Consider the following 27,344-nt stretch of genomic DNA (forward strand, 5'->3'; position numbering starts at 1 on the left):
TGTCTCTCTCAAAATAAATAAAGATTTAAAAAAAGATTTTACACTATTGGGGCAGGTGGTGGCTCAGTCATTTAAGCATCCAACTCTTGATTTCTGCTCAGGTCATGATCTCACAGTTCCCCATGTTCGTCTCTGTGCTGACAGCTCTTTCTCTCAAAAGAAATAAAAAAGCATTTTATTTATTTAAAAAAAATTTTTTAATGTTTTTATTTATTTTTGAGAGAGAGAGAGAGACAGCACGAGCAGGGGAGGGTCAGAGAGAGAGGGAGACACAGAATCCGAAGACAGGCTCCAGGCTCTGAGCTGTCAGCACAGAGCCCGACGCGGGGCTCGAACTCATGAACGGTGAGATCATGACCTGAGCTGAAGTCGGACGCTTAACCGACTGAGCCACCCAGGTGCCCCCCAAAAAAATTTTTAAAAAGTTTAAAAAAAATGTTACATTATTATTATGAGTTCCAAACAGTTAAGCCAGAAGCATATCAAGCCTTAACATAATCTGGTACCTTAACCTTGTCGGCCGCCAGAGGGGGAAGTTGTGGGGTGAGTGAGATGGAGGAAGGGGGTCAAAAGGAACAGACTTCCAGGTACGAGATAAATAAGTCTGGGGGTGTCATATACATATTGTGACTGTTATATCCAGATCGCAGTATCCTCACCGACCAGAGACCACCTGGGAGACCGAGTCACGCATGCAAAGGCAAAGGGCTTTATTACGGGCTTGAGCTCGGGTTCACAGACTTCACCAGCATATGGGTCCGTGCTGAGAGCCTAGAACAAAGGCAGAGTAGGGTTTTTATGGGGTTTGAGATGGGGGAAGTTACAGAAGTTGTGACATGGTAACAGTGACCAATCATAATTATTCAACATCATTGACAGCGGGTTTGACCATACACATTGTCTAGAGTATTCGTTACTTTTGGCGGGATCCAATTACAACATTTAGAGTACCTTTAAATTCAACCAATCACAGAGCGAGCCTAGGGTCTTGTTCGGCGACTAACGGGTTAACTTTAACATTAGGTAACAGGGTCCTATCTATAGTTTCTATCTCCAGGCCTCTCCCTTAGTAATGTGGAGGGTGGCCGCTGGACTTTCCTGATTGGGTGTTGCAAGGGTGGTTTCTCCTGCCTCGGGCAATGTGTAACTGCCTGATAGTTTCAGGAAAGCTGAAACTCAGGCCTTCTAGTTCAGAGGGGAAACTTAAAGCCTGTCATGGAGTCAGTTTGGTTTAGAAGTTTAGCCTTGTGGCCTTACATGACTTTACTTAACAATGTTGAATTATATATTCAAAGTTGCTAAGAGAGCAGATCTTAGAAATTCTCTTCACAAGAAAAAGTTGTAACTATGGAAGGTGGTGGATGGTAACTAAACTTATTGTGGTGCATTTGCAATATATACATAATATCGGATCATTACACTGTACACCTTAAACAAATACAAGGTTGTATGGTCAATGATATTTCAATAAAAATGGAATAAAACCCCAAAAAGGCCAAGTGCCTCCTTCCACCCTGGTCAGGCATGACCTCACTCACTGCTTTCTGAGTACATAGCTGGTATGTACCCTTATCATATTTTCCAAATTATTTTTTCTTTACCTAGGTCATCAGTGATGATGGGAATGTGGGGCAGGCTGAAGGAAAAACACAAGCTAGCACTCCCCTCCCCCCACCCCCCACCCAAGTGGGGCATGTGTGATACTCTTTGGACACTCCCAGCCACCCAAAAACCAGGAAAGGACAAAACAAAATGGTTAAATTGATAAGAGTCTCCATCACTTTACCAGAAAAGGGCAATCTCATCAATGGCCTGAAGTCCAGGAACTCCCTACTGTCTCAAAGTTAATGCTTTGCTAGAGGAAAAAACAACCTTAGCTTGACAGGAGCTGGGCCTCCAGAAAGTCTTTAGCAAGTGAAAGTCTCTTTGGAAATTCCCCCCTGACTTTATCTCCCTCGACTCCATTAAACAGTCAGCCCCCCCGCCCCCCGCCCTGCGCCACTTATAGTGCGGCTCTTCCTGCCCATGGGGCCTGTCCCTGTACTTTCATAAAAATCATTTTTTTGCACCAAAGACATATTCAAGAATTCTTCCTTGGCCATTGGCTCCGGACAACCTCAAACCCCCCTTGACCCCAAAACTTCATCAATCAGCATTACCTAGCACATTCACCATGACATGGTCGGTGTTGAAGCCAAGATTTGCTCCTTTCACTAAATATTAATAAAAGACCCTTCCCAGACTTCAATAGCGGCTTCGCAGAGACCAGTGTGGGTGATGTGGGGTCTGTAGGGGAGAGACATTGGAGGCGGGAAGTCAACCACAAGGGAAATTTGCGCTGTTTCACATTAAAGCTGGTTTCAAGTTTCATTTCATTTTGCTTTTTATTTTTAAACACTTTATTTTTTTTCAGGTTTTTTTTTTGAGAGAGAGAGAGAGCAAGTGAGGGAGGGGGATGGGGGGGACAGAGGATCTGAAGCAGGTTCCATGCTGACAGTAGAGATCCCAACGTGGGGCTGAAACTCAGAAACCGAGAGATCATGACCTGAGCTGAAGTCAAGAGCTAGACGCTTGCTTAACTGACTTGAGCCAGCCAGGCTCTCTATTTTGCTTACTAAAGAGTCCTACTTTTTAAGTAAGACTACAGACAAGTTAATTGGATCAAGAGGGAATGACAACATTTTCTTGAAGGAGCCACGATTCTGATTCCCCATCTGCTTTTCACTTTTATTTAATCTGCTTTATTAAGGACACCCAGGATCACACAGTGAATGCTGAATCTCTGTATGTCCCTCAGTCTTCTCCCTTCGAGGACTACAATCTCCATTTAATAGAAAACAAAAAGAAAACAAACAAGCAAAAAAAAAAAAAAAAAAAGGGATTGTCCTCAAGCTAGAAAAGGAAACTTCTCTATAGAGTGGAGTAAGTGCCTTACGGCTGAGGACTCTCACTGTGGGGTCCACACCCCTCCCTTGCTGGGCTCCTCATCGCCCATCACACAGACCCTGGCCCCTGCCCTGACAGGACTGGACAAAGGCGTCCCCCACCCCAGCCCCAGGCCAGCTGCTGGCTGACCCCAGGAGGTTTCACAGAAATCCTGTTTTCCCCGGAACTGGCTTCCCACCTTACTTGTGAACACTGGTGCCTGCCTTCTGCCACTTAGTCCACAGGTCCCGGCTGAGTTCCGTCCAGGCTGGCTGACAGCCCTCTAAGTAGCTGGCTTGGTGAGGTCCAAGCTCCTTGGTTCCTATAGTCTGGAAAGAAAACCACGGGACCAAAATGATGCGACTTATCCTAAGGCCGCATGTCAGTAAACCAAGATTGAATACCTCACCTGAAGGCAGTTTCAACCTCCCCAGGTCGGGAACCTGTAATCAGCCAGACTGTAATTCCCTCATCGACCCTGGGAGGCAATCCCCTGGGGGACCCCTTCCCCTGAGGGGGCCTCGCCTAAACCAGGCCTTCCTTATTAATAAAGTCCTTTATTTTTCATGCCCTCTCTCTGCCTTTAAATCCTTTCCGTTTCTGCAGCTCAGTGGGTGCTCCCCTCTACTTGCTGGACGGGATGCTGCCCAATCGGTGAATCATTTCATAATGCCAGTCACAGCTTCGAATGTTATTTATTTTAACGGGTCTGAGGATGACTGGACTCCCAGTCACCTGGGCAATTTTTAGCTGTGTCAAATACCTGTTGGTCACCAGAAAACAAAAGGATGCCAAACTGGCGGATGCTAAGTTAATCAGTTTGTCTAGGAGTCAAGTAAGATGACAGAAAGTATTTGAAGTGGTCCCGAGACACAGGAAATGCTCCCAAATTACACTCAAGATCATTGGGTCCCCCCAGCTGCCTTGTTTCCCAGTGGAAGCAAACGACTACTTACTGGAGGTTTTCACCACTGCAGGCCGCCCGGCTCTGGCCAGTTGGGGCTTCTCTGTGGCTCTGAGTGCTGGGCAGGTCCCGGGATATCAGTGACTCAGGCAAAAGACTGGAAGCACCCAGACTGAGATGTCCACACTGATTTGGGGGCAGTGGTAGTTTCCCAGGGGTAGAGAATAAGCCATAGATTTAACCTCAAAATCATTTAAGGAGTGATCGGCCAAGCTTGAATCATGACTTATAAAAGGCCCTGAGACCTATAGTTGGAGACAGAGACCTTTCCATATTTTTTAAAGTTTATTTACTTATTTTGAGAGAGCAAGTGAGCAGGGGAGGGGGAGTGAGAGAATCCCAAGCAGGCTCTGCATGGTCATCGCAGAGCCCGATGTGGGGCTTAAACCCCGTACTAGTGAATATTGACCATGAATTGTAGGGCCATTACAACTCCCAAATAAACAAGAATCACTGATGAAATGGAAGGAGCATGGAACCCGATAAGAAGCTGCCTTAAATCTTGAAGGACAAGCAGGAAGATGTCATCCCTAGAGGGAGGGACACTTCAGGCACGAAAGAACATGAACAATGACCCTGAAATGTTTGCAAGATAATAAAAATAGAGCACGAGCAAGAAAGGGTGAACCAGTACATGAAATGTTTGGCAAGAAGTGACGAAGACACAGAATGAGGAGAGAAGGCAATGCCTTTGAGGGCTGAAGCAAGGGGTTGTGGCACTAAAACGATGCGGCACTCGAGGGAACCATGATACTTAAATTCACAAGATACTGTCAGTTTTATGATGGGGGCTGGTCATTTTCAGTGACTGAAAATCCTTTGTTCCCCATTTGGAGCACCCCTTTCTTTCAAAGTATCACAGAAGCTGAATCTGATCAAAGAAATTCTTGCCAGCTGATCCCACCCACCCCCAACTCAGATTTCCTGTTGATCTAGGGGTCTACATTGTTGATTTGCAAGTGTTAATCTAATCTTAGTAACTGAAAAGCCATTCTAAGACCATAACTCAGTGCCTAGGATGCCTGGGGGTGGCTGAGCTCTCTGAACTAGGCGCTTAAGGAGGACTAATATTCATGAAGTGTGTATCTTTTCATAAGAGGCATCAAATCAAGGTAAAGTAATATTTGGGACTTGTTTTATTGCTGCTATTAACACATTCTCTACTTTTATCCCTCTCTTGACTTCCTTTTCCACACGGTTTATGGTCCTCACTCCCCAGTCCTGCTCCCGGAATCTATCTGGGCAATTTGTGCCTTTATGATGGTTCTGGTTGCCATGGCAGCACCAAGATTTCGAAGGACCCTGCCTGATGCTTTGTAGCTTTAAGGTCTGGGCAGTTCTTTGCTGTGGGCCGCTTAGCATTCATGTCAAGGAGACACATACAATATTCTGTCTACTCTTCCCCAATATTTATGTCTGATTTCCTCTTTGGCTAGAGCTAGACTTTTCAGAAGTTTCAGTTACCCCATTGGGAACTTTAAAATTGGGGGGATTTAGGTTTATTGGCAGCAAACTGCTTGGCCATTTCTAAACCTAATGAAGTGGTGTGGACGCCACCTGGTGGTACTTGTCAACTCTGACATAAATGTCCACGAAGCTCTTGGCATTGGGAACTTGGAGTTCACAGGGTAGAGGAAGCCGCCCTTGATAGGGTCCTGTGAAGTGGGAACTTGCTGCCTTTGTGACTTCATCACTTGGGAGAAACTTTCATATCTGATTTAAAAACGTTGATACTAAAAGTGTGCTGATCTTTTGACAATCACCTGCTCAGAAGGCCTTCATGTTCTGAAGCACAAACCAGAGATTTTTCAGATGAGGACGTTGACACCGATTAAATCGTCCCCCAGACCCACAGGGGCAGACCCTTCTTTTTGAACCTAGGTTTGTCTGATGACAAAGTCCCAGCTCATTCCAGGACACCACAGTGTAAGTACTATACGCTTAGTACCACTTACAGTGTACTTAGCGCTGGGCTAAGGTGTACGCTCACAAAGTTGAAAGAAGAGGGGTGTAAATGGAGCACGATTACTGTACTTTCTGAGGATAGAGGAGAAAGCCTCAGGGCTGTTACTACCCATGATGTCTGGGCTGGTACTTCTGAAATTGTAATGTGCCTACAAACCACCTGGAGGCTCTTGATAAATTGTAGATTCTGACTCAATGGTTCTGGAGACAGTCCTGAACTTCTGCATTTTTAATAAACTCCTAGGTGAGGCTGACCTGCTTGTCTACAGGCCACACTTCGGGTCTAGAGTGGACTTCAACTGCGGTTTGGAGCAGGGAGCAAATTCACCCCCCAGAGGACATTTGACAAGGCCTGGAGATTTTTTGGTGTCACTGCTGGGGTGAAGGGACAGTGCTACTGGCTTTGGTAAGTAGAAGCTAGGGGTGCTGGTCTCCTGAGATAGCATGGCAGCCTCCACCAGAGAGAATTTCTCACCCAAATTCCAGTTGTGCTCAGGTTGGGAAGTCCTGCCCTGGATGTATGTAGTCTTGTGTGACGGACCTGTCACACTGAGGTCCCCTAACCTGAAGGGAGTTGGCTGGGAAACAGGTGGGAACTGGTTTCTTTGGTTCTGAAAGGAAACCATTCACATGGGAAATCCTCCATCCGTATTTCAGAGGCAAATGAAGGGTGAGTGAGCCTGGAGGGGATTGGTGAATATGAGCCATGATTAGGAGTACCTTTTGGCCAGTGGAGAACTCTAAGTATCTCCATTCAGTGCCCCCAGGCAAGGACTAAGCAACACAAAATCAGTGAGTCCCATGACTGGGAAATTTACTTCTCATCTCATGTAGGACCAAAACAACAACAACGAAAGAAAGTTCTTCCTAATGTGACTGATCCCCCAGGACATCTTGATGATAAAATTATTACTGTAAACCTGGACTAGAGGATCAGCAAACTTCTTCTGTGAAGGGTCGGATGGTAAACATTTTTGGCTTTGCAGGTCATACGGTCTATGTCACAAATACTCAACTCTGCCATTGTCGCACAGTAGCAGCCAAAGACCATGGTAAAGAAATGGCATACCTGTATTCCAGAAGTACTGTGTTTACAAAAATAGGCCCATGTCAGATGCCTGGAGGCAGGAGGCTGCTATTTGCTTATCTGTGGTCTGGTGTGTGTGTGTGTGTGTGTGTGTGTGTGTGTGTGTGTGTGTGTGAGGTGATAGATTCTGTAATAGCTGTGACATGAGCAGATGCATTTTTATCTGCCCATCTTTGGTTTTATGGGAGAGGGTGGTTTATGCACAGGAACAGGTACCTAAACCAAAATGGTTTCCTTCCTGAGCTGATGATCGTAAAACAAGTAATGGCACAATCTTATATTCTAGTATCTCCCTCTGAAGTGGACAATGCAGGTTCTCTAATTTATCACCAAGCTTTGATTAGCCAAATGTGCTTATCATTGCCAATAGCCTTGGGGAATCCAAAAAAGGAAGGCCACAGACTATTGCTCTTAAGCATTCTTTTTGTTATTATGGTAATAAGACATAAACACATAACCACAGTGAATTCAAATACCCATAGATAATTTGTTAAAAGTGCTGGTGACACTTGGTTAAGCATTGAACATGCGTACTTTCTTCTGTTACCAAAATAAATTCCAGTTCTCTCAAATACTTAAATGTAAGCAAAATGAAGCCATAGTGTTAGAAGTAAACACAGGATGGGTATACATTTCTTATAATCGTGGAGTTGGGAGAAACTTTCTATTGAGAAAATGAACTCAGAATCCACAAGGAAAAGATCACATATGAATCACATATATTATTACACATAAGAAAACCTGCCATAAACAAAACCAAAAGGAACTGGATAGTTATTTTTAATACATATGACATACAAAGAATTCATTACTCAACTTTGTGAGCTCGTAAAAATCAGTAGAAAATGATGAATACCATAACAGAAAAGCCATAATTTATACAAGTACACACTGCCAGTTCATCTTATGCATCTGAGTAGATGCTAAGAAAATAAAGAAAAAAAATCTGGACCAACATCAATTAGACTCCATCACCTAGGGACAGGCCAGCTGCGGTCTTTGTTCCTCAGATTGCATGCCCTCCCGCCACTCCTTCTGAGGATGGCGTTGTCCTGGAACCCACCCTGAGACACCACATGGAGCCCCTCTGGTCTCAGCTGGACCCAGCTCTGAGTCGTCCCCAGGCCGAGGTTCCCAATGGCCGAGGGCACAAGGGACTCCTGCCCACGCGGGTGACCCCAGACTCCCCAAGGGTCTGCTGGCTTCCATGATAGAAGACACATAGATCCTTCTGCTCATGGCACAAAGCCATAAAGATCTTACTCAGAAAGGACTTACTATTTACAGAATTCCCAGGAGCCAGCGCGTGTTTTACAGGGAGCACACAGAAGCCTGGAGCCCCATACAGGAGATGGGGGCGGCCAGGCCTGCCTGTGACGGCCGGTGAGTGTCCGTGCCCACCACACACCCTGGGGCTGGCCCGTCTCTCCGCGGGCTGGAGGACAGCTTCCTGACATGCTCTGCAGAGGACGGCAGGGTCTTCCCGGAGCCCAGGCAGCCGAACATCTCCTGGGAGGCGTAGGTCAAGTACAGGAAGCCGTCTTCTCCCTGGTGGTCCCTGTAGACCTCTGCCATGGTCACACTCATGCTGACCAGGCTCTTATTTTAAGTTCACCAGCAAGTAAAAGGCTTCAGAGGCCCCGAGGACCAGGCGGCTCCTGGGTGGGCAGGGGAGGGGGCAGTACGGGGAAACATTAACCAGGCAGGGAATGGGCCCCTGACCCAAGGCCTGACTTACCTCTGTTTGTCCACTGCAGACATGTCTACCCAAGGAGCCCACCTCCCTGCTCTTACTTACTGCATGGTCCTCAAACTTGACAATGACCTCGGAGCACCTGCTGAAAATGTAGATTCCTACACTCCATACCCAGAGATTCTGATTCAGTTTGCCTGGACACAGCTGCAGGACCATGATGCTCGGGAAGACAGAATTGCCCCTATTCATTTCCTGCAGGTTTAAAATACCTAAGTCCTCCCAGCTGGGCCAAAAGGGTGGGGCCATCTTATCGTTTACTAGGAGACATGCCAATACAACACTGCTAAGCAAGTCAGCTCCTTCTTGTTCTGAAATGAAAGGTCTGTACATCCCCAGATGTACAAAGGTGATTACAATATCTTCCAGCACTTCACCGTTAAACAGCCTTGGAATGACTTTTACAAGGTCTCTGCTTCCAGCTGTGTCCTTCCCCCCTGCCCCTGGCCATCTCTCCCCCCACCTCAAGGAAATGGAGAAGCAGCAATGTTGCTGCATGTTGACATGTGGTAAATGACAAGGTCAGTCTGAGGCCTGGCTCGTCCTGGAGTGGAGGACAATGTGACGATGTAGACACCCGGGTAAGGGCTCTGGGTCCCCTGCAGCACACTTCCATGAGGCCCAGCTTGCCCACTCCTGGCCTCAAAGCTTTTAACTTTCAGGTCCATGTGGCTCTGGGACACAGGTGGCTGGATACCGATTAATTTTACAACTGGATAATCCCTCCCAAAATAGCCCCAGAGATTTTAGCTTTGACAATTGCATGCATGACAATTACCAAATTACCAAATTGCATGCATGTATATTACCAAATACTTAGAGTAAAACTGAAGTATTCTGTAATGGTAATGGGCGGAGCTGGGAATGAGTGTGTTGCCTTCAGCTCTGCAGGGAACCCTGCTCCTAGAGTCTGCACCCCTGTCTTCTGTCCTTTGCCATGCTCTCTTTCCATGGCAGTTGTGGCACCCCTTGGAGGGGGAGGCTGTGGGCAGGGATTTTTGTCTATTCTTTCACTGCTGTAAAGACAGAGCCCAGAAAGAACACAGAACATAAATGCTGCTCAATAAACATCCTGGAGCATCAAAGGCTGGGATGGAGAGTGGGTCAGGGCTGGTGGAAAGGAAAAGATGAGTCTTGTCTGGGATGGAGAAAAAGAATAGCTCTCAGAATTCAAAGGGTTGTTTCCAAGGGAGATGGGAGGGGAGGTCACCCTATGTTACATCAACATGTTGGGATATCATCCTAACTCTCATGCTCCCTTAGCCACCTCCATTCACACTGGGCCAACATAAGCTTCCCTAAGGAATGGAAATTGGGATGCTCTCAAGTAACTCATCAAGACAAACAAAACCAAGACCACACACATTCATAAGGAATTCCCCAAGCAGCAAGCAGCTAGGCAGCTGGCAAGGGCTGGACTCACCAGACATTTTATTTTATTTTTTTAATGTTTTATTTATTTCTGAGAGAGAGAGCAGGAAAGGGTCAGCGAGAGGGGGAGACAGAATCCGAATCAGGTTCCAGGCTCTGAGCTAGCTGTCAGCACAGAGCCCGACACAGGGCTCGAACCCACGCATCATGAGATCACGAACTGAGCTGAAGCCAGACACTTAACTGACTGAGCCACCCAGATGCCCCATCACCAGACATTTTCAACCCTGTGAAGAACTACCCACCAGATTATATTCACATTACTCCCAAATCATTTTTATTGAGTCCATGTGTCAGGTGAGACAACTTAACCCTCTGAAGCTTCAAAAATAGTTCCATTTTCTTTGCTGTGTCTTAACCCAAGGAAGGAGCATTTTGGGGGACATCTTCCCTGTTCTCCCTCCCAGAGTCTGAGCAGTGCAGGGAGTATTTGCCTTTTGAAGAGGCAAATTCTTCACTTCCCTGGTACACACACCATTTAAAGGTATTGTGTCTCTCCTGGGAAAATGCAGAGCGGGTTCTAAACAGCATGTAGAGTAAAAGATCTTTCGGGCTAGTTTCAGAGCCAAGACTACTTCTGAAACATCTTAGAAATGTTGGCAGCTCTTACACTTTTTAGATTTGTTATCTGTGGCATTCCCCCACCTGTTTTAGCTGGATTAATTCTCAGAGCATCTTTTCTGGGCATTACAGATACTAAAAGCTGAGTCACAGAGAAAACTTTTCCCCTCTCTTCCAGAATGCCCCCATCCTCAAAACCAAACCAACGAACAAAGCCAACAGAAAAAGCCCAGCACATGCACCCACATGTACTTTATTACCTACCAGATGTTACCTACCGGATGATGCTGAGGAACTGGGTCATGGTCAGCTCTTGAGGGACCAGGAACTTGGTCTTGTCCAGCAGAGGCAGGAACTTCTCTCTGGGGTAGCGCTCCACTATCACCTGTCAAGAGGGTCAACCCCTAAGAATGTGACAGAGCTTTCACCACCTTAGAAACTTAGAGCAGGGAGAGACAGTGGGGATGTTTTTCATTCTTCTTGTTATTTTGGAGGATTTTTGGTTGTTTGTTTGCTTTTTTCAAGAAACAGAGTATACTCCTTTTCAAAAAGCACAACGGAGCCTTACCGGGATCTTGTTTGGGAACTTTGCCCGGATTCCAGCAACCTCCTCTTGTCTGGTTGCTGTGAATATTTCAAAGACAAAATAATAAGTAAACAGCAAGAGAAGCCTGTATCCTCTTCCCTCCCTCTGTCAACCCAGACAGCTACTCTAAGTCCTTTACCTAAACTCTTCCTCTGCTTGAAGGGTCTGAGGCTTTGGGTTTTCTGTGGAGTCTGCATTTTGCTCAACAGCTGTGTCTGTGTCTGACCTTAAAAAAAAAATCCCACAACCAGGACCTAATTCATTCCTCCAGCTGCTTCCAAACCACCCGCAGGAGCCTAAAGGAGTCCCTTATGTAGGGCTGTGTGACATCAGGCATCTTCAAGCCGCCTTCCCCTCCCCCTCCCTGGGCAAGAGGAGGTCAGTCCTGAGAACTGATGGAACAGCCACCTGCTTGCTGGTCAGAGAAGGCCGCTTTGCTCATGATCAGTTCAAGACATTTCTTTGCTGGGGAAATTAGGGTTCACAATAAAATTAGGGGCTGTGTAATCAAACAGAGCAGGTCTGCACTGAAGACTCTCAAGAGGTCAAACAGCCATTTGCTAAGGACATTCTTGTGCTTCCATAATGCACCATCTTGAAGATGGGCCAGGATTGGGCCACCTGATGCTGAAGTGAGCTGCTTAATTCTCACAAGAGACCTTGCCGTTTTTCACAGAAAGAAACCTTTGATCAGAAAGGGAAAGGGATTTGCCCAAAGTCACATGGCTGGTAAGAGAGGCCGTTGGGATTAAAACTCAGAGTTGGTACAAAGAAGGGCTACACTCTAGTATATGCTGACATTTTATCTTCTCTGCAGGAAAGGAGGGAAGGAAGCCCAGTGACCCCTGAAATCTCCCTTTAAGAGATAAGAAACAGGGGTGCCTGTGTGGCTCTTGATGTCAGCTCAGGTCATGATCTCAGGCTCTGTGTTGGGCTCTGTGCTGAACATGAATCCTGCTTGGGATTCTCTCTCTCTCTCAAAAAAAAAAAAAAAAAAGAGACCCATAAATTTGCCTGGGATCCAATGGCTGGTAAGGGACAAAACAGATCTAGGTCACAGCATCCAGGGACTCTGAATGAGCAGAGGGTTCACATTCCCTGCACTTCTTTCCCAGCAGTCACTCAGCAGTGAAGAGTCTTTGCATGAACAGAGAGTGATAAGAAGATGATGGCACATCCCCTATGTTTGCTTCGTGAATCGAAGAGTGTGAGTCTCAGTGCTTTGTTCAATCATCAGGAATGGACATCAAGTGATTAAATGATGGCCTCACTGACAACTGGCCTCAGCCTCTCTCTCCCCCTCTGAGGCCCTTTAGAAAGGGCACATGCCCTCACAGGGCTGAGATCATGAGAAGCAGGTATGTACTGCACGTCTATAGTCAAGCAGCTTTCAAATGCACAATCTCACTTAAACCTCAGTCACCTTGTGGGTGGGAAGGGCAGGCAGAATGCACACTGTGCGGGTCCACACCCGGCGAGGTGCACCAAGGTGGGGGCCGCCCCAGACCATCCAGTTCCCGAGAGTGGACGCCACACCCAGGACCAGCAAAACTGGCTCCAGGCCTGGTCTCTAAGAACCACCTGAATTTCTGATCTTAGATAAATCACTTCACTTTACTGAGTATGGTTTTCCTTGTTGAACACTGATTATTTTTATCTGATTAAAATGATTTGTTTTACCTCATGCACAGTGGTTAAATGAGACTTGAATGAACTCATTTATGTGTAGGAGACTGCACAGGGCCTGGCACCAAATCCCCTGCACCAGGCCTCCCCAAATCCGCACGGTCTGGGAATGTGGATGTGCACTGAGGTTTGAAGGCTGAAGGAAATAGCTCTGGGTTCGGGCCAGGGGAAAATAAGTCCCAGCTGCAGGGACTTGGTTATTAGGGCTTTGAGATGTTTCCTAACTGAGCTGCATTTGGCTTTCTCAGCTGGCACCTGGGATTATCATCTCAGCCAGATGATGGAATGCGGGTGAAGGGGGTAACAGAATAAGGGACTTGGGAAGAAAAGAAAATGTGGCAATATTCATAGAGTGTATTGTCATTCAGGAAGAGAGGGGGCTAGATGATTTTTCTTTTGTGGAAGAGCTTCTGTTTTGAGGGGAGCAGAGCATCCGTGGGTGCTGTGTGGCCCCATCATGCTCCGGGAGCCAAGGGGCAGGACCCAGTAGGCTAGAAGGTGACTAGAGCCGCATAATGTTGATGCCGCAAGGACTATGGGGAGGGAGGTGCGAACAGCACATGGTAAGTGGCTGGAGCAAGAGTGCAGGTTTGATCCAGGGTCCTGGCTACCGATGTTTTAATAAACAAACCCAGCTTTATTCTTCTTAGAGCATTACCTGTCTTGCAGACAAGACACCCCACTCTCCTCCGACCTGGGGCCTGGGCAGTGGTCCAGGGAGATGTGGCTGGGGAGGGGGCAGGACACTTGCAGTTGGGATTAGGAAGACTTATTTCTCCCCATCGCCTGAAAATAGCAACAGGTACACCTTCCCTTGACTCTACCAGACATATAACTGTCATGGAAAGAACAGCTTTGAACATGGACTTGAGTCCCGAGTCTTGCTGACAAGTATGTTACTTCTTGAGCCTCATTTTATTCCTTAGTGACGTGAATATGCTTTTTTGCTCATCTCATGGGGTCAGGTGACAATAAAATGTGGGGGTCTCTGGGGTGTCCATGTACACGTGGAATGGCACAGTAGGGGCTCAGTAAACATGGGTTCTTTCACTACCCAAGTCCTGTAGCCTGTAGCCTAGTCCACTCTGCTCCTACTTCTGGAACCTTCTGCAAGAGTTGCTGGAGCTCACTCTTTCCACTGAGCTCACTGCCTGTCTCCTCCTCCAGCTGTGGTCTGGAGTCTGTCCCAACATCAATGTGTGCTCTTGGGAGGTCAGCAGTAACACATACAAACACCTCTTTTTTTTTTTTTTTTTTTTTTTTAGTCCTTGTTTTCTTTGATCTTTGATCCATCAGCGTCTTCTTCTGAAAAGTCTAATCTTCTGGATTCTAGGATTCCACTTTTTTGGGGATTCTTCTCCCATTTGTCCCCACTTCTGAAGCTGCGTGTTCTCCTTAAGTCTCCTATGGAGATAAGTGGAGTCTCCATTGGTCCAGAATAAATTCACATTTATTTATGTGAATAAAAATGTTCACAAAACATCTCCATTTTTCTTTCTTCTTTTAAAATTTTTAATGTTTTTTATTTATTTCTGAGAGAGAGAGAGAGGGAGAGAGACAGAGTGAGCAGGGGAGGGTCAGAGAGAGGGAGGCACAGAATCTGAAATAGGCTCCACGCTCCGAGCTGTCAGCACAGAGCCCGACGCGGGGCTCGAACACATGAACCGCGAGATCATGACCTGAGCCGACGTCGGACGCTCACCCGACTGAGCCACCCAAGTGCCCTGAAACCTTTCTATTTTTCTTGACCTGTGGCCATCTGCGGTTTGCATTGAGTGCCTGGAAGCCTATGGAAGAGCAGCGTCCACCCGGGATCCCCGTGCTTCCAACCCCAGTGCTGCCCTGAGCCCTGCTGCGTACAAAGCTTAGAGCCACCAGGGCTCCTGCCCCTTGCCCCTGATCTTGCCATGTCTCCTGTCCCACCTGCTCCTCACCTTGCTTCATATGCTTTCCTGGCATGATTTGAACCATTCCTGAGGAGTGAGGTGACTCAGTTTCTTCAATGTGATTAAAAACAAGCCTGTCTCTGGGCAAATTAGATGTCTGGGGCTTAGGGAGGGACTAGAGCAGATCCGCTTGGCTCTCCAGTCCCGTCCTGCTGTGGCTGCTCTTATTCATCCTTCCTGGAGACAAGAGTTGGTTCTCAGGAATCAGGTGTGGAAAGTTACCACCATACGGAAGTGACTTGTGTGTATACCTCTGAGAAGTGGCCGCTGCAGGTTGGAGGGCTTGAGTAGAAGGAAGTCTCCATCAGTGTGTCCATTTCAGAGAGGACAGGTTCTGGAGGTGTCTGCAGAAGGTCACCTGACTCCTCCAGGGAAACTTGCCTGGACTTTGTGGCTTCACAGCGGCACCAGGGGTAGCCAGATGGGACATGTGTGACAAAGGGGGCCTGTCTGCTGCAGAGATGCCTGAAACTTCCCATCCTAAATAAGACTCACTCCACATGGGAAGGTGATGCTCACATCCACGAGGTAGAAGCTGAAATTCCAATTCACTTCATTCCATTCTATTTTCTTCATCAAGAGCCCTGTAAAGATGCTGCCTACCAGCAAGACTCGTTTATCTGATCAACAGATGAAAATACTTTGAGTCAGATCATCAAAGGAAATAGATGTTTCTGGTTCACAGCCCCAAATTAGCCACTGAACGATGAGGTCACTTGAACTCAGAATTTGCTTAGTTAGCCTGTGAAATCATTTCAGTCCTCGTACTTTGATATCCCGGCCTTAGGACAAAAGTAATCCACGATAGCTATTCAATGACTGAGGGCAAGACCCTGCCTATCTGTGCAGCCTGAGCACCTAGCACAGAGCCTGACATACAGTTCATGCTCTGTAAAGTTAAATGGATTTATCTGAATGCAAATGGCTGACACAGAGAGGTGCCCACACAGTGGCATTATCCGAAGCCCTGCACACAGGAAAGGCAAACTCCTAACCAGACTATGTGTTGGTTACAGTCAGATCAACTGCAGCTTCTTCTAGCAGTGAAATGAAGCCAATGGCATCTGTTGTCATTGGGTGACTGGGTGGCCTCCTTGGGGACTCCATGTTATCAGGGCTCTGGCATCAGTCTCCATTGGGCGATTCGACATTTGGCAACGGTGCAGTGGTAGCTAGGACTGGTGGGTTGGGATTCATGCTGCTGGGGCCTGTGCCTACCCTCCATCTCACAGAATTGCCACCATGGATATTCTTTCATACAGTCATTGTTCCAATCCTGGGAAAAGTAGGTGTAGTGGCCAAAGTCAACTGGATGACTGGCCATATCATTCTGTGTCCTTGGTTGTTTAATCCCTCCTTGGTGATAGATCTCTGTTGGCATTCACCTGTGTTATAAAGATCTCCATGCTTCACATCTATGTCTGTAGGTGGGTCCTCATACCTCTTTCCTGGATGTCCCTGTCCCCGTTCTTCAGGTGTTCTACTTACAGCCCCTGACCAATCAGTCAGGACCTCTGCCACTGCCCTGGAGTCTGTATTTGTCCCAAGTGAATGACTGGGTGCATTGCTCAAAGCTTTGCCCAGAGGCAGGACTGCCCCTCACTGTTGACTCCAAGGGACAGGAATTGGGCTGGCGTGTCCCACACATTGCACATATACTGAGCCTAAACATCTGTGAATTCAGGGAAGCCTTTTCCTTCCTCTGTCAATGGCTTGTAAAGGGCTCTCCCCAACAACAGCCACCAGATGAAGGAAGGAAGCATACGGGCACAACAGTAGTAAGTCACACAGGGGTCTGGGCTACCTGCTAATGTAGCATTCTGTGCTCTTAGTTCGGTGTATCTAATCCTATCCCTTCAGTTTTATGATGGACTGTTGCTGCTTACGGTTTTGTGGGTCTGACAAAATCTATCTCATAGCAGCCAGGTCTTAATGTCCATGATCAGCTAATGTTAAAATGTATCATCCTCTGTTGCAGATGACATGGCTATGCTTTGGAGCCCTAGGGGTCTCAACTGTGACTCTTTTATTGGGACTGACCATAACCTCAACACGACATCTTTTTCCATCACAGATACCATGAAGTCTATCTGGTCAATATGGCCAACAGGCACTACTACTTGCTATAGAGTTTTTTCTTGTTGTGGCCGCACTCAAACCTGGCAACATGTTATGTCTTCTAGTATATTCTCAGGTGAGGAATATGCTGTGTTTAGAACCTAAAAAAAGGGAATCAAGCATTTCATTTCCTTCCGTGTAGTGGGGGGTGTGCTATGCAATAATTTGTTCTTGACTATTGAAAGGATTTCCCAATATACCTAGACCATGGACTCCCTAACAGCTGATAGGTTAGACAGGCCCCAGAGTCACTGAAAGATTTATAACCTACCTCCGGAAAGCATAAATGTGCCTCATAAAATCTTCCACTGGACTTGCTACTTCTTGCTCATTTGATTGGATCAATATCATATCACTGATATATTGGACTGATGTCATATTACTTGGGATGTCTGGACAATCTATTTCCCTTCAGACTATAATATGACAGAGGGTAGGTGAACTAACATGTCTTGCATTATCTTCTCCAAGTAAATGCAAAATGCTTTTAGTTCATTCTGATAGGGATGAAAAAGAATGCATTTGTAAGATCATGGGCCACATACCATGTATCTGAGGCTATGTTAATATCCTCCAGCAAATATCTTACATCTGGCAGAGCGGCTACAGTGGGGCTTCTATGTGTTTGAGCTTCTGAGAATCACCTTAACATCACGGTAGTGGCATGATCTTCTATGTTCCTTGCCAAGATATCAAATCCTGGCAGTGGGGAAATGCTCTCACATCAGTAACTTCTCCCTTATCTAACTTTATGTTTCATGTCTTCCCACTATATGTATCTCTCATCCAGCACCTTTAGACTCAAGACTTATATGTTCTCTCCTGGCTCTGGAGGTACGTTTTGCTAGATTCTGCGCTGAGAGGAAGCTATGCCCCCACCTCTCCTACTGGCCATTTTATGCTAATGACCGGGTTTAGGTTACAATTTGCCCAGCTGGGTTATGTCAGAACCTAAACCTAGTTATTAGCCTAATGGCCAGTGAGAAAGATGTGGTCGTTGCTAATCAGGGAGACATGTTCCCTGGCAAGGCGAATATCTCTGCATGATCTTCAGGGGAGGGGGAAGAACTAGCTTTTATCTGTAAAGAGCAGACCAGATCTCTCAAGGGTACATGGGGGCTCAAGATTTTCAAAGTAATTGACCACGTGTATCTACCCCAAATCTCAGGTTCCAGTCCTTCCCAGCCAGGACACTGACCTCAGCATAGGAAACATGCCTACAGTGAGAATTCAACCTTCTCCACAATTCCGTTACTCTTGTGATTATGTTGTGGCCCTGAAACTCAGTTCCTCTATCCTCCAGGTGAAGGAGATGAGAGTCTCTTCCAAGGGGGTCCTCTGGATTTCATACTTTGCCTTTAATTGATGATTAATCAATTTTACTCTTTCTCTTACTTTCTGGACAGCATCTCCGGCACACCCCTTCCCCCTTCCACTGCTTACCACCCCAGCTCCTTAACACCCCTGCAGCTGGTGAATAAGTGCTTCAGCCCTGACCAGGGGACTTGGGCAGTGTCACTCAGCATGCTCTTCAGGATTTTTTCAGCTTTGCCACTGTTACCTTCACTCATGGAATCATATCCTGTGCATGTCCTTGGGCTGGGGGTGGTAATGTGCATTACCTATACATGACAGGTTAATCCATTTTCTCATTTAATCCTTCTGAAAAGAGATAAAAAGACACCTGAAGATCAGAAAGTTTAAGTAATTTGCTGGAGAATCCCTCAGCTGGTGAGATTTGTGCCTATGACTATATTCCACTAAAACCCATTATGATATAATGTTTTTCATTCTAGAATTTTACAGGTTTGCTTAAAATAGAGCCATTGCTGTCAGAGAGAAAACACTTCCTGAAATGTTTCCTTAGCAGCTGCAAGCTTAGGGCTTCACATGCACAGAACCTCTATCCCTTCAACAAGGGATCCCCAAATGTTGTTATTATTATTATTGAAGTATAATTGACACATAACATTATATTAGTCTCAGGCAGACAATGTATCGATTTGAGATTTGTATATGTTGTGAAATGATCACCAGAAAAAGTCTAGTTACCACCCATCACCTCAGACTTAAATTATTTTTTACTTGTGACTCATCAATTTTAAGATCTACTCTCTTGGCAACTTTCAAATACTTTCAAATATACAGTAATGTGAACTATGGTCACTATGTCATATATCATATCCTCAGGACTTACTTATTTTATAACTGAAGGTTTATACCTTCTGATCTCCTTTATGCTTTTTAAAAAAATGTTTTATTTATTTCTGAAAAAGAGAGAGAGAGAATGACAGCATGAGCAGGGGAGGGTCAGAGAGAGAGAGTTAGATACAGAATCTGAAACAGGCTCCAGGCTCTGAGCTGTCAGCATAGAGCCTGATGCGGGGCTCGAACCCACGAACTGTGAGATCATGACCTGAGCCGAAGTCGGATGCTTAACCAACTGAGCCACCCAGGCGCCCCTCCCCTTTACGTTTTTTGCCCACTTCTCAATCCCCACCTCTGGCAACACCAACCTGTTTTCTGTAGCTATGAATTTGGGTGTTTTGGTTGCCTTTTTTTTTTTAGAGTCTACCTATAAGCGAGATCATACAATGTTTGTCTTTCGTCTTCTCGGACTTATTCCACTTAGCACAGTGCTCTCAAAGCAAGGAGCCTCCGAGTTTGGATTGAGGACAGACTGTGTGCTGGAGCTGTCTCCACAAGACAGATAGCCCAGGTCTTCGCCACTGCCCATGCTGTGCAGCCACACGTAGGCTGAGCTGCTCACACAGCGGCCCAGCAGGCTGTGTGCAGATGCTCTGGTGCCAGAAAGGGGAGCCGTGGCCCGACCTCATGGGCTCCCAGCCCCCTGTGGGCAAGTGGTTCCCCCTCCCTGACTCAGCCATGCAGGTATGAGTGCTCACCTGCCCACTTCACCTCCCCACTGCACCTGGGAGGGGAGAAGAATCTCTGGTGGGAGGCTCCAGGGCTTACCAACCCCTTAGACACAGGAGAGTAGAAAGAGAAAGGAAGTCTAATGTGGGGGAGAAGGGGACCCCAAAATGGGAAGGAAGGACTACAGGCCCTGCTGGGGGCAGCCAGGAAGGAGCGAGGGAGCTCGGGATTGCAAGAGCCAGACGCTTTTGTTTTCGTGTCTGTTGCTCTCAGGGTCGGCCTGGCTGGTTTCTGAAGGAAACCAGGACTAGTCCTGGGGTCTGGGAGGACCCTCACCTCAGGCATCTTCAGAGGCTGGAGGAGCGTGTACATGGCCTCCCAGGAAGGTCTGCAGCCCTGAGGCCCTGGAGTTCACTCAGCCTGAACCCATCACACATTGTCACCTGAGTCAGCTGAATCCTAGCACCCTGATTCTGGAAGCTTCCTTCTTGTTACCAAGTTTCAGTTTCTAACTTTATTTATTATTATTTTTTTTAATGTTTTATTTATTTCTGAGAGAGAGAGAGGCAGCGTGAGCAGGGGAGGGTCAGAGAGAGAGGGAGACATAGAATCCGAAACAGGCTCCAGGCTCTGAGCTGGCAGCACAGGGCCAGACATGGGGCTCAAACCCATGAACCTTGAGATCATGACCTGAGCCGAAGTCGGACACTTAACTGACTGAGCCACCCAGGCGCCCCTTCAGTTTCTAACTTTAAAATGGAGACAATTATTTTGTCTTCACAATGTAATATATTCATTATTTCACTCCAAAAATATTGGATACCTACCATGTGATAGGCACCCTCCTCATAGTCGGTCCTGGGGATGTGCCAGGAAAGTAAAAACAAGCAGGATCTCTGAGCACAGGCCACGTACAGCTTGGTGGGGAGGCACACGATGATGGAAAGAACACACAACTGTGGTGCATGTGGCGAAGGGGGTCACGATGCTCGGTGAGGATCAGTGAGGGGGGTCCCAGTTAGTGGATGGAGAGACAGGTGGGAGAAGGCTTCCTGAAGAAGCCATATTTGAGCACAGATTTCAAGAATGGGTAGGCACGAACCAGGTAAAGTGAGGCAGTGGTGGAGGTGGGGGTGGGTGGGTTAGGGAAGTGTCTGAGACAGAGGGAACAGCTTGCCTGAAGACAGGATATGGCTGGTGGAGGAAGTGCAGGCTGCAGCATTGGAAGCCAGGAGGGAAGGGCTGCAGAAAGGAGCTGCTCGGCATTCTGAGCCCGTGGGCCCCGCAGATTTTTATCACAAAGGCAACATGAACCGGCCTAAGCAGAGCATAGTGGATTAAGTTTGCAATTTGGAAAAATGGTTCAGATAGGAATGGGGAGAATGGCCTGGAGGCAGAGCTCTTGTAGTGGTTTAAGGGAGCAAAGATGGAAGATTGGCTCCAAGTGGTCATGGTGCAGCGTTACAAACTGGGAGCTTTGGGAATGTTCTTTGGAAAGGAAAAGGGAGGAAGGTCGGTAACTGATTATAATTACAAGTGGATGCAATGATAGTTTGTAGGCTTATGGCTGACATAACCAGATGACTTGTATTGTCATCGACTGAAATGGAAAACCTGGCTCAGGACCAGGCTGACTTTGGGCTTTGGGGCATGTGGAGATTGGGGTGCCTCTGAGAGGGCCCATCAGGAGCTGGAAAGCAGAGTGTTGTTATGTGGGCTTGGACGGAGTTCTAGATGTGCGAGTTAATGCTGAAGAATGTTTATGCTAAACGTGCAGCTGGGATGGCTGGGGAGAAAACAGAGAGGACACAAAGAGGGCCCAGGACCAAACCAGAAGCAATTCTGATGAGCAAAGATGCACAGAGGAGCGTGAGCCTGCCAGAGAGACAGGGGCGAGCCAGTGAGGGACAGGTGAAGCCAGGCTGCTGCAATGGGAGTTAGGTGTGTTCTCCATGGGAGCTGTGTGCTCCAGGAAAGGGCACGTGCCCTTGGCTGCCTCTCAGGTGAGGAATGACCAATGGAGAAAGTCCTACTTGCTCTGGGCACATGTGCTTGATTGGAGTCCGCCATGGAGTGATTTTTTTGAAGATTGAATGGAACAGGCCTGGTTTCCTCTTCTCCTTCTCCTCCTCCTTCTACCTCTTCTTTCTCCTCCTCCTCCTTCTTCCTCTTCTTCTTTCTTCTTCTTTCTTCTTCTTCTTCTTCTTCTTCTTCTTCTTCTTCTTCTTCTTCTTCTTCTTCTTCTTCTTCTTCTTCCTTCTTCTTCTCTTTCTCTTTCTCCTGCTTCTGCTTCAAGTTTATTTACTTATTTTGAGAGAGAGAAAGAATGTGTGATCAAGGGAAGGGCAGAAAGAGAGAGAAGAGAATCCTAAGCAGGCTTCACACCATCAGTGCAGAGCCCTACATGGGGCTCCATCTCATGAATGGTGAGATTGTGACCAGAGCTGAGATCAAGAGTCAGAACCTTAACCAACTGAGCCACCCAGCTGTCCCTAGACCTGGATTTTTAAACCCAATATATCACCTTGAGGTTATCTGTAATAGCCCCATAATACTATTATTTGCTTAATATTTCTTAAAAGTGACTTAAATTTTAAAAGCATAGATGCATATATTTTGAAAGAAAAGTTTATATCATTGATGGAACCAATATAATTCATTATAAATGGTATATTTTAAACAAGGCAATGCTAGGAACATTAGATATAATAGCCTTACCCCAGGAGACAAGGATCTGTGTGACCTGACCACTAAGTCTCTTCTGTTCCATGTACCCTTCCTTATAATGACAAGGTGGCTATGATGGAGGGAATGAAAGACAGCTCTGGAATGGAGAGAAGAGAAGGCAACACAGGTTGAGAAAAGAGAAGGGTTCTCCTTTCAACTGTTGACAACGTCTAATATCATTTGGCGTTAGATCTGTCTGGTCCACTAGGAGCCTCCCAGATTCTCTCTCTGACAGAAGAGACTTGACTATAAGGAAGGAGTGATTTAGAGATATTCTTATCCTTGAAATATGTGCTATTTACTCAGCCCTGACCATCCCTGTGGCCATCCCTAAATATGCCTTCCCACCCATCAAACAGTGACTGTCCCCAGAATTTTAAAAGCCTTAAATAAGACTTCTCAGGCCTAGAGTCAAGTGCAAACCTCGGTCAGGATCCTTCATCATCTGATCTCAGTCTTCCCAACACCAACACTCATCCTTCCCAGCAAACCCTCTTGTCCAGCTCCTCCCTACCCTTCTGGCACCCAATTCAATTTCCTTCCCCAGGTATTGGTTTTTTATCCCCATATTTTGAATGCTCTCAGTAGATTTCCTTCCAATCTTGCACAAACCCTGTTCAAGGGAATATTTTTTTCTCCTAAAACATTTCCTGTAATTATGATGTTGCCAAGGACATTTATATTTAACTTTGATGTGTTCATGGCTCAGTAAGTGTGAATGGATTTGGTTTATTCTCAACCATCCATTAGTGAAAATTATGGGAGATACAAAGATGTACTCAGTACAACATTTTCCCTTATTGGGAAGGTAAGAGTGGACCATTTCTTCTCTGCTTGTGTTCTCAAATGTGCACCAACTGGGCTGTTTGTGTCCAAATCTCAGGAATATTGTTTAAGCCAAGAACATGGCTGGGAATGTGTTCTTACATGTTCCTCAGAAAGCATCACGGAATGATTCAGGTCATGGGATAGAGTGAACTCAGAGCCATCCAAGGGCTACCAGTTCACTTTTCCTTATTTTATCTTCTAAAGCCCTAGCATTGGCTTATATATTTTTTTATCATGTTAAATTACCAAAGCAATCCACTTTGAAGTGATAGTTAAGAGTAGAAATTTGAATTATCTTGAAACTTGATGGTACCATTCACTTATTACTGAAGTATGTGAATGTTAAACTGTCCTTACACACGCTCACACCCAATAGTGTGGCCACACTGAGGATGTTGAGCTCCTTGTCGCCCTCTGCTGTTCCTCATGTTGGCCACGTCATGTTGCCTCCAGTCAGTCTGTGAGTCAATTCTCCAAATTTAGCAAATGACAAATCTCCACAGTGACCACATTTTCTGACTGGCTTTAAAACAATTTTAAAACTGTAGTTTTAACAGCATTGACACAAACGTTCAGTTTTTAGTTACTGAAAATGAAATTGTGAATAGTAACTAAACTAGTTAGTACACCTAAAACTGCTGAAAAAACTGGTGAAAATGAGGAGCAGAAATCAGTATGAAATTAAACGTTCCCAGGACATTTTCCAACCTAAAATTTGGCACTTGGTGATATTAATTCTAGACATTTGGAATTTTTAAAATGTGATTTCTATTTCTTTTCAGAACACAATTTTTATATTACTTTGCCAATTTCTCAAATAGTATTTGAGGCTTTTGTTTTAATTTGCTAGAAAAACCAGGCTTAAAGTAAAATAAAATAATTGTATAATAATAATATACTCAAATGAAAATGTAAAATATATTTCCAAATAAAATATTTAAATACATTTTATTTATTTTTAATTGCATTTACTTTAAATGAGTTATATTTAAATTTTTATTCAAAAGCATCCAAAGGAAATCAGAGTTTAAAATTAAATTGAATTTAAGTTTCAATTCAATTACAAAGTTAAATTCAAGATTATCAGTAAAGGGCTGCCTGAGTAGCTCAGTTAGTTACTTAACTTCAGCTCATGGTCTCATGGTCTCATGGCTCAAGAGTTTGAGCCCTGCATCGGGCTCTGTGCTGACAGCTCAGAGCCTAGAGCCTGCTTCAAATTCTGTCTCCGTATCTCTCTGTCCCTCCCCTGCTTGTGCTCTGTCTCTCTCTCTCTCTCAAAAATAAACATTAAAAAATTTATCAATAAAAAACTCATAAATTGCCTAAACTCTCTCCCTAGTTATAAAATACTGAAATTTGATTTTGAACATGTGAAGCATGTGAAATAGTTGAGCCTGGTCAGCTTACTCAAAGATTTTAATGAATTCATAAAAGCATTCAAAGAAGCAGAAAGGGAAGGGTTATAATAATAAATCAATAAGTCCTTACTCAAATTTGAAAAACAATAGCTATACACATAAAGTTGTGAGGTGAACCCAAATGTTAAGTGATTAAACCTGAAACACACAACCTGCCCAAACACTGGCAAAGCAGATATTAACATAAATACAACAAACTGAGAAGTTTCCATCTGGAATATTGAGCTTAGATAATATAATAAAAAATCAGGAAGAAATACCTGTCATTACCTGTGACCAAGACTGACAACAGGTGAAGACATTTTGGTAGATGGACACGTTTGGTAAATTGGCCCTGATGATCTTCCTATGCAGCCTCATTACCTGGGGTTATGACTTTAGGTATTTTGGTACTTCCTTTGGATGATTTGCCTCCTAGGCGCTCACTTCATACAGATACTTGTAATGAGGCAATGCTGTTGGGGTTAAAATCTCTTTCCTACACGTTATCTCAGCAGGTCGGCACAGAATTTTCACGAGGTGGTTTTTAATCTTGTTGTACAATTGGGCAAGCAACTCACAGAAGATGAGCAATTTCTCCGAAAGTGCCCGATTAACAGTCATGTTGGAAACACCCGCAGCTTACGTTTCAGCCCTAATCAAATGTGGTTTTGCTAGCATCTGTGATTCAGCGCTTCATCATTTGATCCCACCCAGGAAGTGCCATACAGTGGGGGCTGGGACTCTCCTGGCTCTCCTCTTGCTGCCAAGGCTTTTGGCAGTTGTGATGCAAATATTTATAGAGCAGCTACTCTGTGCCCAGCTCAGGGCTAAGCGCACCTGATGATGACCACACTGTAGCCTCAACAAACCCATGTTCACTGATGGAGCCCAAATCTGTCCACAGCCAAGGGCCTTTCCCATTTCCATCTGGTTGCCAAGATGGGACCGTTGGGGGCCTGGGTGGCTCAGTCGGTTGAGCATCTGACTTCGGCTCAGTTCATGATCTCATGTTTCGTGGGTTCGAGCCCCGCGTCGGGTTCTGTGCTGACAGCTCAGAGCCTGGCGCCTACTTCAGATTCTGTGCCTCCGCCTCTCTCTGCCCCTTCCCTGCTCACACGTACATGCTCTTTCTGTCCCTCTCTCTCTCAAAAATAAATAATAAAACATAAAAAAAAAAAAGAAATTGGGATAGTTACACACTCCAAGAGACCTAGTATTAGAATATCTCATACTTGTCTCTCCCCCACATGCTGTAACAGAGCCCGCAGCTTGAAGGAGAGCAGGGATGACACCTTTTCATCCCTTCCAGTTTTTAGTTGTGCCTTTTCACATACTAGTTGCTCTGTTTATTGGCTTCTGTGTACATTTTATCACTATGGTGCCTGAATCAAGCCATGAAGTTGGTAACTTTGGCCGCTAGGTGTCACACCACATTTAATGGTTAGCAGAACATTCCCAACCTGATATTCCAAATCTTACTTAGATTTTAGTGTGAGAGCAAATCTTGTGTTACCGTTGCCTCTAATCTCAACCATTTAAAGCAAAGTATTGGGCAGACTTGGTACTGAGATCACCTTTAAATCACTCATTTGTATGGGAGGAAAGGATGTCTGGGAATAATGCAGGAATAATTTGAATTGACTTTGGAATGTAACATGTAACAGCTTTTTGGTCTTTTTTTTTTTTTTCCCTTTACTGTGCCTGGTTAATATGAATTCCTGCTTCTGAGTTCAGTAAAATAGCAGAGTGATAAAGGGGGCTAATCCAAGCTTAAGCAACATTGTTGTATTGTACTCAACAGAATTCTAAGGATGCCATCGTTGGAGCTAAGCCCTTCAGTGGGCTCCCCTTGTTTCTAGAAGGATCAGAATTCTGAAGGCTGCCAAGCACCTGCTGAGCTCCTCCACCTCCTCTGACACACGCCTCCTCTTGCTGCTTTAACCTCATCTGCCAGGTCTGTTTGGAGTCCCCCCCTCTGTTACCCAGGCAGCGTCTGTGGTTCCTTCAGTCAAGAGCCACCACCCAATGGAAAATTTTCAGGACCTCTTATGGTATTAATTTATTTTTGCTGCTGTAGCAAGTTACCTCTAATTACCACAAATTAGTGGCTGAAAACAACACACATTTATGCTTTTAGATTCTGGAGGTCAGAGGTCCAGGGTCTGACCGGGCTATAATCAAGATGGATTGCGTTCCTTTTGGAGGCTCTAGGAGAGAATCCATGTATCTATTTTCTCAACTTTTCCAGCTGCTAGAAGCTGCCTGCTTTCCTTGGCATATGTCATGCTCCCATCTTTGAGGCCAACGGTTTCATCCCTCAGACCTGTGACCTCTGCTTCCAAGGTCACATTTCCCTGACTGTTGGGACTCTTCCCCACTTAAGACCCTTGGGGTCACCCAGAAATCCAGGATCATGTCCTTATTTATTTATTTTTATTTTTTAACGTTTATTTATTTTGAGAGAGACAGAGAAAGCATGAGTAGGGGAGG

At 45.6% G+C, this 27,344-nt stretch overlaps 1 protein-coding gene across 1 annotated transcript; it reads right to left on the reverse strand.

Annotated features, from left to right (window-relative positions):
• Nucleotides 1-8,252: 8,252 nt before the first annotated feature.
• Nucleotides 8,253-11,469, reverse strand: MAP1LC3C (microtubule associated protein 1 light chain 3 gamma). The gene is given in 5 exon segments (XM_039224761.1): nt 8,253-8,546; nt 8,548-8,599; nt 10,965-11,071; nt 11,255-11,310; nt 11,412-11,469. Coding segments are annotated over 5 exon segments (567 nt in total).
• Nucleotides 11,470-27,344: the final 15,875 nt, after the last annotated feature.

Source organism: Hyaena hyaena, unplaced genomic scaffold (genome assembly GCF_003009895.1).
Source record: "Hyaena hyaena isolate Hyena2069 unplaced genomic scaffold, ASM300989v1 scaffold_1766, whole genome shotgun sequence".
In the NCBI taxonomy this organism is placed as follows: domain Eukaryota; kingdom Metazoa; phylum Chordata; class Mammalia; order Carnivora; family Hyaenidae; genus Hyaena; species Hyaena hyaena.